We start from the raw sequence: 17,032 nt of genomic DNA on the forward strand, positions 1-17,032 counted from the left end.
ATATTCTGGTCTGTCTAAGTAATGAGAGATCTAACTTTATTCTTCAGCTCTTTCTACCCAAATAAATTATCATTATAGTGAATACGGGTACTTTTTGGTCAGTTACTAAAGTAATTTTATTCTTACAAAGGTCTTAAGTGATCAAACACAAAATTACTTGAAGAAGCACTAGTGATAAATTTAACATATTTAAATATTAAAATTTTATTACAATCCACCCGTTTCCCCCCTCCTGGCCGCCCCCCCCCCCATAGTTTTTCATTCCATTCCTTCTTCCCTCCCCAACTCCATCTCTGAGAGGATACCTTTCAACTTTTCTTATAGTCTCCATCAACCGTCTCTCTGCTGAAACGGAGATTCTACTTAAATAACTTGAGAATGTGTTGATTATTAGCTAAGAATATTAATCATTTTCAACTAATTCAATATGGACTTCTGAATGAAATCCCTTATGTTTAATTATCAATCTGTGTTGGATTATAATTTCTGTGCTTGCATATTTTACATACTAATTATCCTGTATTTTACTGTATACTTTTTATTTCTATGGCACTTGCAGCTTTCAAAGTATCATCAGAATAATCCTGTTATCTTGTCAGCCTTTTTTTCTTTCTTTCTTGGTGGGGAAGATAAAAACCTAACCTAGGGCCTTTTATTTGCTGAGTAAGCACTCTACCACAAGCTATTCCCTGGCCTCATGTTTTAGAATTTTTCTTGGAGACATGGCCTTACAAGTATATTTAAAAGTAAAGCACAGTCTACATACTTGTGACTTGATTTGAAGTCACAGTGACATGAAGAATCTCAAAAGCAAGATGAGTAATTTTATCAACTCTGAAGACATGCAACTTTATAGAAAATAAAAGGACTTGCATATAAGAAGAGGAGGGTATCATGACAGTGGTCATAATTAGGACAGTCACCTGCTAACTTGACATAAATATCAAGAAATGAAAAGTATTTGTACGTTAGCTCGGTGGCAAAGCACTTGCCTAGCAAGCACCAGCACCTAGGCTCCCAGCATGGGGTAGTAGGTCAAGCCATCTCCTTATGCTGGAGTACAATATTTTGCTGTTAAGGCACTAAATAAACTATTTAGGTTTCTTTCTATTATTGGTAAAGACCATGAGTAAAAGCAACTTGGGAAGGAAAGTGTCTATTTCAGCCTACAGTTACCTTGAGCTATATCCTATAACTTAATTAGTTTTTATTGTAACAATTTAATTTTTTTCTTTTTTTTTATTTCCAAGGAAATTTTTCCTGGAACTATGATTTTTTCTTTTTATTAATTTTTAATATTTTTTATTACATATTTTCCTCAATTACATTTCCAATGCTATCCCAAAAGTCCCCCATAGCGCCCCCCACTTCCCTACCCACCCATTCCCATTCTTTTGGCCCTGGCATTCCCCTATATTGGGGCATATAAAGTTTGCAAGTCCAATGGGCCTCTCTTTCCATTGATGGCCGACTAGGCCATCTTTCGATACATATGCAGCTAGAAACAAGAGCTCCGGGGTACTGGTTAGTTCATATTGTTGTTCCAACAATAGGGTTGCAGATCCCTTTAGCTCCTTGGGTACTTTCTCTAGCTTCTCCATTGGGAGCCCTGTGATACATCCAATAGCTGACTGTGAACATCCACTCCTGTGTTTGCTAGGCCCCTGCATAGTCTCACAAGAGACAGCTATATTTGGGTCCTTTCAGCAAAATCTTGCTAGTGTATGCAATGGTGTCCGCGTTTAGAAGCTGATTATGGGATGGATCCCTGGATACGGCAGTCTCTAGATGGTCCATCCTTTCATCACAGCTCCAAACTTTGTCTCTGTTACTCCTTCCATGGGTGTTTTGTTCCCAATTCTAAGAAGGGGCACAGTGTCCACATTTTGGTCTTCATTCTTCTTGAGTTTCATGCGTTTAGCAAATTGTATCTTATATCTTGGGTATCCTAAGTTTTGGGCTAATATCCACTTATCAGTGAATACATATTGTGTGAGTTCCTTTGTGATTGTGTTACTTCACTCAAGATGATGCCCTTCAGGTCCATCCATTTGGCTAGGAATTTCATAAATTCATTCTTTTTAATAGCTGAGTAGTACTCCATTGTGTAAATGTACCATAATTTCTGTATCCATTCCTCTGTTGAGGGACATCTGGGTTCTTTCCAGCTTCTGGCTATTATAAATAGGGCTTTAATTTTTTTTCTAATTTCCTGGATTCAACGGCCGTTGAGAAGCATACTATTTAATACTGTAGCATTGGGTATGTTTAACTTTTAACTGTCATTTTCTAAATTAATTTATAATCAATTCTACTGCAGTAAAAATAATTGGTAGTTTTTGAAATGGGTTAAGATCTGCTCTGGGCTCAGCAGTTCATTAATCTGGCAATAATCCACATATACTTGGAATAGTGTATACTCTAATTTTTCAGTGCAGTGTTAATCCCTCAGTTCTGTCATCTGGGTAGCTTTTTTATTTAATCATTTAAAATTTTGTTTTGTTTTTTACACATATAAAACACAAACAAGAAAGAGTGACTATAAAAAATTAAATTATCTTCTAGGCCTCGAAATGAATTCTAAGAACTGATTTTATTCCTTTCAGAATGAGCACATACCCACACACCACACCATGTCTCTTTCCTGCTGTAAAATGCTGATTCTCATTGTATCACCAAGTTGATACTGTATAGCTTACCTGATTTTCATCCTGTACCTCCATGCTATATTGGTCACTTGGTTGTACTTCTGTGACTTTCTCTCCAAGGAGGAAACCCAGACGAGTCATGAGTGTGTTTGCTGCCTCATCTACAGATGGAGGTGGGCCAAGTTCTTGTTCAACATCACCTGGAGCAGGAAGACAGCAAACATGAATCTTAAAAACAAAATAGTCTAGTTTATTACTGTTCTAATATTCAGCTTGTTTTTTTCTTTAGTTTTCACATTCAAAATTCAAAAGTATAACATCCCAGAATATCGGCTGATATTTTTAACTTCTGTATGGGGGCATGTATGCTCATGTGTGTAGAAGCCAGAGGTAAACCTCAGGTGTTTTTCCTCAGGAGCCTCTACCTTGTTTTTGAGATGGGGGTCTCTTTCTGGTGCTTGGAACTGCTGACTAGGCAGAGCTGGGCAGTTAGATCTACCTGTCTCCACCTCCCTGGTACTGGGATTACAATCAATCATGTATTGCCATGCTAGGTTTTTATGTGGGTCAGAGACTGAACTTGGGTTCTCCTGAGTACAGGACAAACATTTTAATAACTGTGTCATCTCCCCAGTTCTTGATTTTAATTTTCATACACAATCTACTGAGATTATTCTCAATTTATTTATAGGAAATACTTGAATTTAAATGTTTCTGTAACATGTTGAACAGAAAAAGGTTCTTGTTTTTTGTCCAGAAGCTTTCAGGCACAGCCTCACTCTAGGGATCTACATTTTAGCCATAACACATACTTTATTGTAGTTCCTTACATTGTTTTGCTTTTTAAACAGTTGTTTAAGTTCTACTTTTATATTCTAAAGTAATTTCAACCTTTGATGAAGTTTCAAGATAGTAAAAAGAACCTTTCCCCCCTTAACCATATGAAACTTGCAGGTTTCAGTTCATCCTCCAAGGCTATGCATTTCCTATAAGCACATTCTCTTGATAACTCACAGGACAGCACAGAAATCAGAAGCCTGACCCTTCACATAACTGTGACCGTAAACCCACGAAACCCACCCTTGAGTCCTGGCTTGATGGCAGGCTCTAGAGCAAGAGGAGCCACTCAAGGCTTACATAACTTACATATCAGTTCATTTTCAAAAATATGAAACAGTGCTTTAGTGTTAATAGTCATGATCTTGACTCTTACTAGGCATACAGTCTAGCTGAAGCATAATGTTTCTCCATTTGCCTTCTGGTTCAATCCAGGTTATGGATCTTTGGGCAGAAATATCAAAAAGGTACTGATGTGTGTTACTTGGATAACTTGGTTATACCAGTGTCTAGCCAGGTTTTCTATTTTAAAATTATACTGCCCCCTTTACATTTAATAAGTATTCTGATGGAAAGATTGAATTTATATAAAATGTTCCATTTCCTAGTATATTTTTGTAGTGAAAAAATTACAGAATTTCCTTTAGACTCTATTTAGGTGTTATAGTTTATTGTACACACACACACACACACACACACACACACACACACGTCAAATATATACATACACATACATACACTAGGTATGCCAATTGTTCCTGGTCTATTACTTCTCCAGGACCTGCTTCAGTGAACAGTTAGGTCATATTCACACATACAAATACCAACACACATACTTCTCAGTGAGTTCTCTAATTCTAAGATCCTAGGGTTAGTCCAAAATTTTTTCTCTTCCTACAATATTAAAAAAGTAAGCCTCTATTCTTAGTCTGTTGTCCCTACATGTAACACATTTGACTGCTACTGTGGTGACCCTGACACAAATGTTCTTCTATCCGTTGTCTTCCTACTCCAAGCTAAGGAGTCACCAAAATTGAGACAGAATTCATATACTGTAAATTTTACCTCACTGAATATATACTTCAGTGGCTTTCCTCACTACAACCTAATTTTAGAATACCTTTACCACTTCAAAAGAAAACGATGGCTCATTTCCCCCTGAAATTTAGTTCCTAAAAATTCTTGATCTCTGGCATTCATTTTACCCTCTTGCTTAAAGAATGTCACATTCTTTCCATATGATTAGCTTTTTGGCATTTCAATGGCTGCCAACTATAAAAACTGATCTTTTTCAAACTCTTCCACTGAGAGATGTTGAACAGAACTAGTGTTTCCCCCCTTAAACTACTCACTCTTTTTTTTTTTTTTGATTTTTAATATTTTTATTACATATTTTCCTCAATTACATTTCCAATGCTATCCCAAAAGTCCCCCATAGCGCCCCCCACTTCCCTACCCACCCATTCCCATTCTTTTGGCCCTGGCATTCCCCTATATTGGGGCATATAAAGTTTGCAAGTCCAATGGGCCTCTCTTTCCATTGATGGCCGACTAGGCCATCTTTCGATACATATGCAGCTAGAGACAAGAGCTCCGGGGTTCTGGTTAGTACATCATGTTGTTCCAACAATAGGGTTGCAGATCCCTTTAGCTCCTTGGGTACTTTCTCTAGCTTCTCCATTGGGAGCCCTGTGATACATCCAATAGCTGACTGTGAACATCCACTCCTGTGTTTGCTAGGCCCCGGCATCGTCTCACAAGAGACAGCTATATTTGGGTCCTTTCAGCAAAATCTTGCTAGTGTATGCAATGGTGTCCGCGTTTAGAAGCTGATTATGGGATGGATCCCTGGATACGGCAGTCTCTAAATGGTCCATCCTTTCATCACAGCTACGAACTTTGTCTCTGTAACTCCTTCCCTGGGTGTTTTGTTCCCAATTCTAAGAAGGTGCACAGTGTCCACACTTTGGTCTTCATTCTTCTTGAGTTTCATGCGTTTATCAAATTATATCTTATATCTTGGGTATCCTAAGTTTTGGGCTAATATCCACTTATCAATGAATACATATTGTGTGAGTTCTTTTGTGATTGTGTTACTTCACTCAAGATGATGCCCTCCAGGTCCATCCATTTGGCTAGGAATTTCAAACTACTCACTCTTAAGATATTTTTTACATTATTAAAAAATGAGCCAGGGAATTCACAATGATCCTCCTTAACTGAGATTTAGAAAACCTTTAATGAGATGTTTACATAAATCAGTTTTTCAAGTTTTAAGTCCAGGTACACTTAATCCTATTTTGTAAGAAGTCATACTCACACAGATATTATACACTATTTTAGAATGCATTTTATATCTTTTTAACATAGCAATCATTAACTACAGTGTCACATGGTTTGTCACCAAGACACAAAAGCTTTCTACAATTTATAATACTCAATATTACACATTTAAACACTTCAAATGCTAAGAAAAGAAAGACTTGGAGTTTTACCATTCAGTTCCCATTTACCATGGCTTCCATTCTAAGGTCACCAGCTGGATCATCAGACCAGGGCTGCATGTGTATTTTTGAATACTAGTACTAAACACAAAGTCCCATCTGTGGAAAACTACATAGAACACCACTGAACGTATGCCAGACACTCTATTTTCCTTTCATTGGGCACCATAAATAAATCTCCTTGCAACAGAAAAAAATAATAGGTAGAATTATTCTTATACTATAAATATGTGTTTATGTAGTATTATACTTGCCAAATGACTGAAAGTTTGTTGTTTCCCAATTTTCTATCATAAATTCTAGATCTCTAGATATTTAAGAGCCCCATTTCATTTTCTCCTAAAAAGTTGTAATTAGCAAATACCAAACATTTTGTATAGATAAATTTTAACGCTAAATTTAACAGAATTTATAAAACATGTAAGAGATGTGGAAACTTAAGGATCACTATATGACCTGTTTATTTGCTACACTTAGAATACCATATTTGAATATCAATACAAGTTGATATTCAAAATGCTTTACAAATCTTAACTTATTTAATCATTAAAACTTATTTTTAAGCAGTATAAATTGGACCTGACCTCATATCTTCCTCCTGCCTTAGCCCCCTAGATAAACTGACATGTGATTTCATGAAGGATGACACTTTCTTGATAGTTGCATTCTTGCCTTATCTTCCTCTTCTCCTAGTTCTTGTCAATAAAAACTGCTATAATCTGAAAATAGAACAGATTGTTTCTCTCATTATGGGTGTAAGAAGCTCTGTTTTGCTGTGTTTTGTGACAGGGACTTATAAAGCCCAGGTTGACCTTGAAGTCATGATCCTCCTGCCTCAGCCTCCTGAGTGCTGGGACTACTGCCGTGTATGCCCACACTCAGCTTACCTTACTTTATCTTGATAAGTTTATGAAGTAGGTATTTTTATTATTTCATTTTACAAAAGACAAGACTGAGGCATATGGAGTAAATTCAGGCTTCCAATTACCATGATTTAGTGCCTCACTGGAAGGAAATGGTCTAACTCATGAATATTGAAATGTGAAATATTGAGAGTATACTTGATAAAAGGGTATTTGCCAACCATGACCAAGACCTTGTGTTTGATCGCCAGCATTGTAAGACAAGTAACTTAGTAGCAGGCATATTATACTATTTCAATCTCAGCAACTATAACAACACATGGTGTAACTGCTAAGACAAGCAATGGAAGTGCCTCAAGAGGCAGATTTCTACAATCCTTTTTACATTCATATTTTTGGTACTTTAAAGTACTAATGCAGAAAGAAGATAAACAATTTACCCATGAATGTTTATACCAGTATTACTTACAATAGTAATCAAGTGTAATCAATCAAAATAGCCATCAACTAGTTAATGGGTAAATAAAATATGGTGTACCCATAATGGGATATTACTTAGCCATGAAAAAGAACTAGTAGGGCAATGAATAAAGTACCCCAAAATTAATCAAACTTGAAAATTCTGTGCTAAGTTAGTCAAATATAAAAGACCACACAGCACGTGATTTTGTGTGACATGAAATGTCTAAGTGAGGCAAATGCATAGCTACAAAGAACAGATCAGTTGCTCCATTGGGCTGTGGTGAGGAAAGATTATGAATAAGTATAGAATTGCAGGGAGCTAAAATCTGATAAATGAGCTAAATGCATGTACAACCCTGTAAATATACTTTAAAAAATCAGAGTTGTATATTTTACAAGGGCAAATTACATAAGTAAATTACATCCTGATAAGCTACCTATCATAAATATGGACAAATAAGATGCATATATCCATCACCAATCTTCCCCCAATGATACCATCTTAGCTATAGTGAGTCACTGAAACTCAGAAAACAACACTGGCAGAACACAGTTAACTAGATAATCACTTACTTGCCAGGTTTGTGTGCTATATTTGTTACTGTTGGATGTTTTAAAAATGCTTCCTGTAAAATTGTGATTTTTTTTTCTTGTATAGATTCACATATTGACATCACACCAAGATAAAGTCCTGTTCTCTTACCACAAAGACAATGTAGGAAAATACTTAATAATTTAAAAACACTATTTTTACTTAGAATTTCTGATGTCCAGCACTGGGTTAGGTATTAGAAATACACTTATGAAATATGGGCACAGTTCCTATAACCAAGAAATTCACTTTCATGGGAGAAATAAAATATAATTTAATTAAATCACAGCAAATTAAATTCTGTGATAAATATAACACAGGCCAAAAAAAAAAAATCAGCTGCATAAAAATCTAGTAACAATCCCAGAAGACATTTTATGAGCTTTACTTTTGAAAATACCAATTCTCTACTTAGCAGGTTTACAGCACCTACAGTAAGTACCTTCTGCTTCAAGTGGCCAATACCCAGGAAGAAAATAAGGATTACTGTCACAAAAGCAAATACCTAATAAAAATGATTTAATTCTCTAATCTGTATTTCTATCATGGTGTCTGCATACAAATATTAAACATTATGTCCCTAGTTTCTTCCTATTTCTCTTAGCATTTTCACTGCTAGGTTATTTACATAATCCACTCATTACAAACTATGATTTCTCATCTATTTAAATATGACAGCTTGTTGTGCTAATATTAAATGAATTTATGTGTTCTAACAGAGGTAGAAAAAAGTGATTATCTTGTCCCAAGCACCAAAGCAAAATTGATTATATTTCCATTTCTTATATCTTTTTTTAGCAGGTTGCAAATGTACACACATTTATTTCTTGCATATACATGTAATAAGTTAGTGTATATATATATTAGTAAATGCAATCTATTTATTAAGTTATTTATTTACTTTACATCCTGATCACAGATTCCCTTCCTTTCTCTCCTCCCAGTCCCTCCCTCTCTTCTCCCCTCCCTCCCAGCCCCTCCCTCTCTTCTCCCCTCCCCCTATCCATCCTTCTATTCTTCTCAGAAGAGGGGAGGCCTCCCATCTCAATGAGTCTTGGCATATCAAGTTGCAGTAAGACTGGGTGCATCTTCTTCATTGAGGATAGATGAGGTGGCCCAGTTAGTGGAGAGGAATCCATGTAGTCAGAGACAGCCCCTGCTCCCCTTTTAGGAGTCCCAATGAAGACCCAGCGGCACACCTTAAACATGTGCAGAGGACCTAGGTCTGATCCATGCATGCTCTCTGGTTGGCAGTTCAGTCTCTATGAGTCCCTATGGGCCCAGGTTAGTTGATTTTGTAGGTTTTCTTGTAGTGTCCTTTAACCTCCTGGCTCCTTCCCATTTCTTAGTTCTCAAATGATTACCTGAAGTTTTCTTTTTCAGAATACTAGAAGTGAGTGACTCCCAGCAAGTGTTGAAAAGGTGCAGAGCTTTTCTTGTGTTCTTGTAAAAATAGCTCCTGATTACATGAAGCACTGCTCACCAGGGATCAAGAATGAAAGCCACGGCCTCCAGTGCCTCCTCAATTACAGAACAGATGGTATTAAGGCACCCCCCATGTTCAGTTTCCTTGGCCATAATTAAAGATGAGGCAGAAGAATGAACAGAGTAAGAGGGAAAATGCTAACAACTGTTAGAACTAAGGCTTCATTAATGGAGATAGATCTAAACTTAAACTTTTCTACAAGAGCTTCTTGGGCTTGGGCACATGACTTTGCTTAGACAATGGGGTAATTATGAACTTGTGCCGTGTAGCTGAACTCTTCTTGTGTTCTTGAAATTCACCAAGAAAACAAGTGGTTTCTCTGACTGATGCATTCCAACCTCAGTCTCAACATAGATCTAGATGTCAATCCAAACAAAACCCTACAGCTATCTAGCCAACTCCCATCCCAGACAAAAGCCATTTGACCAACACCTTAGGAGTTAGATTATGTATGACAACTACTTCGAAATATAAATATAAACAAAACAAAAATCTTTTTTTCTGGTCTCTGATTACTAAAAATCTTTCAGTAAAAGCCTGATGTACAAATTTCAGAAAATGCACAAGTGTGTCAAGGTAATGACAAGCCTCAATAGAAAAGTACTAATATTCCACTGTTTACTGTCTTGGAGCTTAGCATGTAGTGTCAGCTATTTGTGTGAGTTACACTAAGAATCTAAGAACCTTGCAATATGAAAGAAAAAGATCTATTTTGATATCAATTTTACAAATAACTTGTTTTTGAGGCACATCTCAGTATGTAAGCCAGGCTAACCCCGAATACACAGACAATATGACCCAGACGAGTTTCCAGCTTGTAATACTCTTGCCTCTGCCTCCTGAGGGCTGGAATTATAGCAGTATGCTCAGACTTTTAAAAATATTTATTTATTGACTGATTGATTGTGGGTATATGTGAACATTAGAATACTACATCGCTAGCAGGTGGAAGAGTCTAAAATTAAACCCAGATCAGAGTTGGGGACCTAGCTCAGCATAGCCCTTGTTTTAATTCTCAGTACCTGTGTCCCCTGCCAAAGAGAAAAACATATTAAATCCAGGTCTAACTCTAAAACCTAAGTTTTTACTCACTAATACATGTGGCCCAAGAACAGGCCATTAAAGTGCCATGCAATCCTCAGCCAGATTTAAGATCTGCTAGTTTTAGCACCATCTCACCAATTATACCATCCTGAAAAATCTCATCTTCCTTGTGGGCTAGCAATATTATAGTTTGGTGTTTTCTCCTAGATATTTTTCTATATAGTCTTATATTTATATAAATATATAATTTAAAAAAATTACAGAAATGTCATGTTATAGATAATGTTGCTATGAAATGAAACTAAGACACAGATAAATTACTCAACGTATTCTTGAGCCTATGACTAGTGAGGGAGAAATTAGAATTAAAATACTCTGCCAGGTGGTGGTGGTGCACACACGCCTTTAATCCCAGCACTTGGGAGGCAGAGGCAGGCGGATTTCTGAGTTTGAGGCTAGCCTGGTCTACAGAGTGAGTTCCAGGACAGCCAGGGCTACACAGAGAAACCCTGTCTTGAAAAACCAAAACCAAAACCAAAAACAAAAACAAAAACAAAAAACCTCTGACACTTGTTTTACTAAAAATGACTGTAACTTGTTTGTCTCCCAAACCTTAAATATATTTCTGATTATTTCGAAAATACTCAAAAGTTGTATCCACATTTCAGAGTTATCACTATAATATATTAATTAACATTTCAGTGCATTCAGTGTGACCCAAAAGCATTCTGGTAAATGCTTTGTGCATACTGATCTGTTTTACAACTATTATCTCTATTTTTTTGTGGTTCACTTGCTTATTTTTTATTGGTTATTTTATTTACATTTTAAATGTTATCCCCTCCACAAATCCCCTCTCCCCATCCCTTGGCTCAATGAGGGTGCTCCCAATCCACCCACCCACTCTCACCTCAGCACCCTAGCATTCCCTTACGCTGGGTCATCAAGCCTCCACAGAACCAAGGGGATCCCCTCCCACTGATGCTAGATAAGGTCATCCTCTGCCAGATATTCAGCTGGAGTCATGGGCCCCTTGCATGTGGTTGATGGTTTAGTTCCTGGGAGCTTTATTCTGGGGTTAGCGACTAGAAAGTTCCAGATGCAAGGGACTCAAGAGGTTCCCAGGACCCAACAGAGAGAAAGAACATTAGCCGAAATACCCAACAAAGGCAAGATACAACCCATAGAGCTCATATACAGTAGATAGGCACAGCCCTCAGCTGAGGGATGGGGCCACCCACTTACCTCACCTACCTCAAAAATAATAGTCCAGAATTCCTCCTGTCAAAAGGAAATCCAGGGACAAAGAGTGGAACGGAGTCTAAAGGACAGGCCATCCAGAGACTGCCCCACCTAGGGATCATCCCATCTGCAGACACCAAACCCAGACACTATTACTGATGCTAATAAGAGCTTGCTGACAGGAGCCTGGTATAGCTGTCCCTTGAGAGGCTCTGCCAGAGCTTGACCAATACAGATGTTGATGCATGCAGCCAAACATTAGCCTGAGCATGGGGACTCCAATGGAGGAGTTAGGGGAAGGACTAAAGGAGCTGAAGGGGTTTGCAACCCATAGGAAGAACAACAATACCAACCAGACCTCCATTTTTATAGATGAGAAAAACTCAGGCTTAGAGAAAGGTTAAGTGACTTGCTCAAAAACTAGAGATAAACCATAAACAGAGTAGCAATAAAGTCTATTTTCTTACTTGGAGAACTGTTCTATTGAAATGATTGACATAAGTTGGTTACCCCATTTCAGAAAAATAAATTACAACTCTGTCACATATTAAAATAAAAATTTCAAGCCAGGAGCGAGTGGTACATGCCTTTGATCCCAGCACTTTGGAGGCAGAGGCTGGCAGATCTGAGTCCAAGGCCAGTCTGATCTACAAGTGAGTTCTAGAACAGCCAGGGTTACTCATAGAATACTATTCAGCTATTAAAAACAAAGGCCTCATGAATTTTTCAGGCAAATGGACAGGACTTGAATATCATCCTGAGCGAGGTAACCTAGTCCCAAAAGGACATGTATGGTATGTACTCACTTATAGGTGGATATTAGCCATAAAATACAGGATACCCATGTTACACTCCACAGAATCAAAAAAGCTGAACAAGAAGGAAGGCCCAAGTGTGGATGCTTGAATATCACTTAGAAGGGGGAAATAAAACATACATAAGAGGCAGATGGAGGGAGGGAGCTGAATGGGAGAGGGAATGGGGATGGGAATGAAGGGAGTTCAGGATCAGATGTGTGCAGGGACAGAGAAGATGGACAGATGGTCATGAGAATGAATGAAGATCTGCATCTGATGGGGGGTGGGATGGTGGTGGTGGTGAGCATCTCCAGGACATGATGCAGACCTGGGATAAGGGAGGCACCCAAGAATCAATGGGAGTGACCTTAGATGTGATTCACAGTACTGGGGATATGGAACCTGAAGAGGCCACCTCCTGTACCAGGCAGGAACCCAATGGAGCGATAGGGATACCAACCTACCCACAAAACTTTTGACCCAAAATTTATCCTATCTACAAGAAATGCAAGAACGGGGATGAAACAGAGACTGAGGTAATGGCCAGCCAATAACCGGCCCAACTTGAGATCCATACCGTGGGTAAGCACCAATCCCTCTGAGAAGATCTACCCAGCAGCTGATTCAGACAGATGCAGACACCCACAGCCAAACAGTGGATAGTCTTGGGTACTCTTTTTTTTTTTTTTTTTCCGAGACAAGGTTTCTCTGTATAGCCCTGGCTGTCCTGGAACTCACTTTGTAGACCAGGCTGGCCTTGAACTCAGAAATCCACCTGCCTCTGCATTTTTCTTTTCTTGTACTTGGGTACTCTTATGGAAGAGTAGGGGGAAGAGTTGCAGGCCCCCAAGGGGATAAGAACTCTACAGGAAGACCAAGAGTAAACTGACCTAGACCCTTTGGGCTCTCAGAGACTGCACCACCAACCAAAGAGCATACGTGAGCTTGACCTACGCCTCCTCACGTATATGTAGCAGATGTACAGCTTGGCCTTCATGTGGGTCCTGAACAACTAGAGCAGAGCTATTAAAAACAACCTGATTGATGTCTGTCCATGGCATACATTCTAGCTAGGTTGCCATATCTGGCCTCACTGAGAGAGGATGCACCTAGCCTCCCAGAGACTTGAAGTGCCAGGGTGAGAGGATACTCAAGGGGAATCTCATCTTCTCAGAGGATAATAGGGGATGGGGGAAGGATTATGGGAGGGGTTGACTAGACTGGGAAGGGGCAGTGAGCAGGATGTAAAGTGAATGAATGAATGAATGAATGAAACAAAACTAAAAAAATTTTGATTTCTTAATGTATGAATAATACAGTATGCTTACAGGATGCATATGATAACTGGGTTAGAGGGCAATGTGTTTCTAGACTATATGCTGTCTACTTCAAGAACTAAGCAACAAATCCTACTATGGACACTATACAAATCACTCACACTCTCTAGGTTTTAGTTTGCCTACTATGAAACAATTATCTAACACAGTTCTCTGAGCATTCCTGAATGCTATAAACTATGTCCATGGCTGCAAAGGTAGAACCAAAGCATATTATTTACTTACATATTTCTATATTTTGTGCATGACACATTTAATTTGAGAAATTGTAAAACCTAGATACTCAACACTCTAGGGCTATATAGATTGAAGCATTCAATTTATTAGACAGGTATTCTGGATCAACAGTTACATCATAAAGTAACTACTTTAGACCTTAGACTATAGACTAAACATTGATGACTTAGTCTGGCTGGATTCAAAGTTTCCTTTCACATACAGAACAATACAGAAAATACACAAGGATGGAGATGTCAGGAACAGATGGAAAAAAAGTATGTATGTCCTTATTTCAGACACAAAGCATCTATTCCCCTGGCTTAAAATGTATAGACACACTGCCAATTATTCCAAAGAGGTCAAGAGTAATACAATATACCCCACAGACTTTCAGCACTGTTTACTGTACCATTTGTAAGCAGTCTACAATAGACTTTACACCAACTGGTTCTTAAAGTATGACACATCTACCAACAGCTTCGACATTGATTTGTTAAGAATTTGCTAAGAAATGCAAACATTCAATCTACCCCAGACCCACTGAATCAGAAATTATAGGGGTGGGCCCAAGCAGTCTGCATTTGGGCAAGGTCTGATCATTCTGAAACCTGTCAGGATATAAGAAAAAGTGTTCTAACCTTAAGTTTCCATGAGACACAGTTCCCTAAATTTGCAGTTGACAGGTAAAACAGTTAGACAAGAACATCAGTCTTAACTGTATTAAAATACAAATATAAAAGAGCATGTATTCCTTGTTCTGTTAGCAGATAATACATTAAAAATTACAAAACCCATAAATAGGTTTGTTATTTGTTTTGTAGAAGTAGAAAAAAAAATCCCTTTATCTTCAAAAGTTCTGTTAACTGAGCCTATGAAATAGGCCAACAGTAAATATGCCAATGAAAGAAAAGGTAGGAAATGTACTACACGCACACACGCACACTAGGAACAAAGCCAAGTGCCAAGTACCTGTGACACTCCTATGCTTGCCCTCTCACAGAGAGAGGAGAAATGATGCTTTGGCCATTTAGGATTGTAAATGATATATATATATATATATATATATATATATATATATATATATATATATTTAAAGATAAATATTCTTGTGGTAGAATAAATAGAGTCCCGTGACAGAGTCTGTCTCGGCACGGGATCAACCTTTATTGTCCTTTCCTGTGACACAGTCATTTTTCCTGGTTGGTGAGGTTCCCTGGAAGAGGACTACTAAAAACTGAGTTCCTGTTGTCGGACAATCTATCTTTAGGCAGACAATGTAACTTCAGAGAACGCTTGTCCCCATGCTACTTCAGGGGAGAAAGACAGGGGAAGGCAGAAGGGCAGAAGGGCAGAGAGATCTCAGATCTGAGGCTGCCTCTGAAACCTTCTAATCGATGGAGTGGGATGACAAAGCATTGGACTCTGGGGCAGCCTTCTGTTTGTTTATATGTACTGCACTCTTTAATTCATTTTGTTTATTGCTTATTTTTGATACTACCTAGAGATAATACTATCTTCAATCCCAGGTTACACTCTTATCTTAATAGAAACTTATTTTAGGAAATCTAAAAACATTATTATAAAACAACAATTCAGTACAACGCGTCTATGCTATAAATCTGTTTCAGATTATAAAGTGAAGCCTAGGAAGCACAGTAGGAAACATTCTGGCACTGTGTTTTGATTCTTCCTGGTGTTCTAAAAACCTTAGCTCAAGTTTGGTTATACTAACAAAGAATCCATACTTGTGGAAAATATGCATAAATAATCACATTACTAAGACTGCCCAGAGCGATTTAGCACAGACATTCCCAAGTCACAACTACTTTGCTTCATAACCAGAACAACAGCTACATTAGATCAGTGATATAATTAATATGGTGTTAAAGAGATTAGGCTCCTGACAGTCATTCTGACTTGTGAATCTAGAAAAGAAAAAGTCTCATTCAGGCTGGAAGCACAGTTCAGTGTAGGAGGGTTTGCTTAACTTCTATGCATCCCTCTGTTAGAGCCCAGATTTAAAGGAATAGAGCAAAAAGGAGGAGGAAAGGAGGGTAAAAAGGAGATAAGGAAAGGGGAAGAAAAGAGAGGTACTAGGTGGTAAGAGGAGGCAGTTAGGAAAATAAGTAAAAGATTCAGCATTTATTTTATAACACTAATTTACAAATGAATGCAAAGTACAATACTGCATTTGCTGTGACAGAATGAAGAACTTATGCAATGCTACCAGAAGAACTTTTGTTGCTTTGGGAAAAAGAGAAGCCCATATTTAATATAAACTACTACTGACTTAAGAAAGATAAGTCTGAGAATAAAACCCTCAAGGTCTTTTAATACTCAAAATGGATTCATAAAGTCAATTATATCTTATTTATCAGGATGTGGCTCAAGTTTTTCTGTACTGTTTTGTGTTACATAAGTGTGTCCTATCTGGCTGCAGAGATAAAACCCTGACATTTCAGATCTGAAAAATGATAAATTTTCAGAAGTAGGAATTTAGAAGTAGGAATCACTGTGTCCTGTTCACTCCAAGTAAAATATATAGTATTGTTATTTTCCCTCAGTGGTTTAATATCATTTTTAATGAGCAAGAATAAACAAAAGACCTAAAACCAAGTATCTCAAGGTTCTTTGCTACCGTTCTGAACTGTCCTTTCAACTGGAGCTACAATGTTTCTGACACAATTCTATGGACTCACTCTAGAGAAGAGGGTAAAGGTTGCTGCCAGGCAACTCACTGAAGTATGAAAGAATCTGAGCACTAATAATGAGCCTGTCTGTTTGGCTCCCACACAAGAAGGATTTAGTGAAGTCCACATGTGTTTACAGGCCATTCACAAGAAGAGGGTATCTGTAAAAGTGAGTGTTCAAGAGGAATCAAGCTCAGTATCTAATTCAACTTTAATATTTCTAATATCTAAAGCATTTTTTGCAACTATCCAGAATTCCAACAACAATTAGGCACAAGTCATACTCAAAAGGTCCAGTACTGAATGAGCAT

At 37.9% G+C, this 17,032-nt stretch overlaps 1 protein-coding gene across 9 annotated transcripts in view; it reads right to left on the reverse strand.

Moving 5' to 3' along the window:
• Tanc2 (tetratricopeptide repeat, ankyrin repeat and coiled-coil containing 2) overlaps positions 1 to 17,032 on the reverse strand; it is a 335,376-nt gene that overhangs the window by 162,272 nt on the left and 156,072 nt on the right. For all 9 annotated transcript variants that reach the window (XM_029484221.2, XM_029484218.2, XM_029484223.2 and 6 more), the window contains one exon: positions 2,700 to 2,848. In XM_029484221.2, the coding sequence (XP_029340081.1) occupies positions 2,700 to 2,848 (149 nt within the window). The remainder of the gene's footprint in view (positions 1 to 2,699; positions 2,849 to 17,032) is intronic.

This window comes from Mus caroli, unplaced genomic scaffold, assembly GCF_978045245.1.
Source record: "Mus caroli unplaced genomic scaffold, Mus_caroli_1 scaffold_13, whole genome shotgun sequence".
NCBI classification, from domain to species: domain Eukaryota; kingdom Metazoa; phylum Chordata; class Mammalia; order Rodentia; family Muridae; genus Mus; species Mus caroli.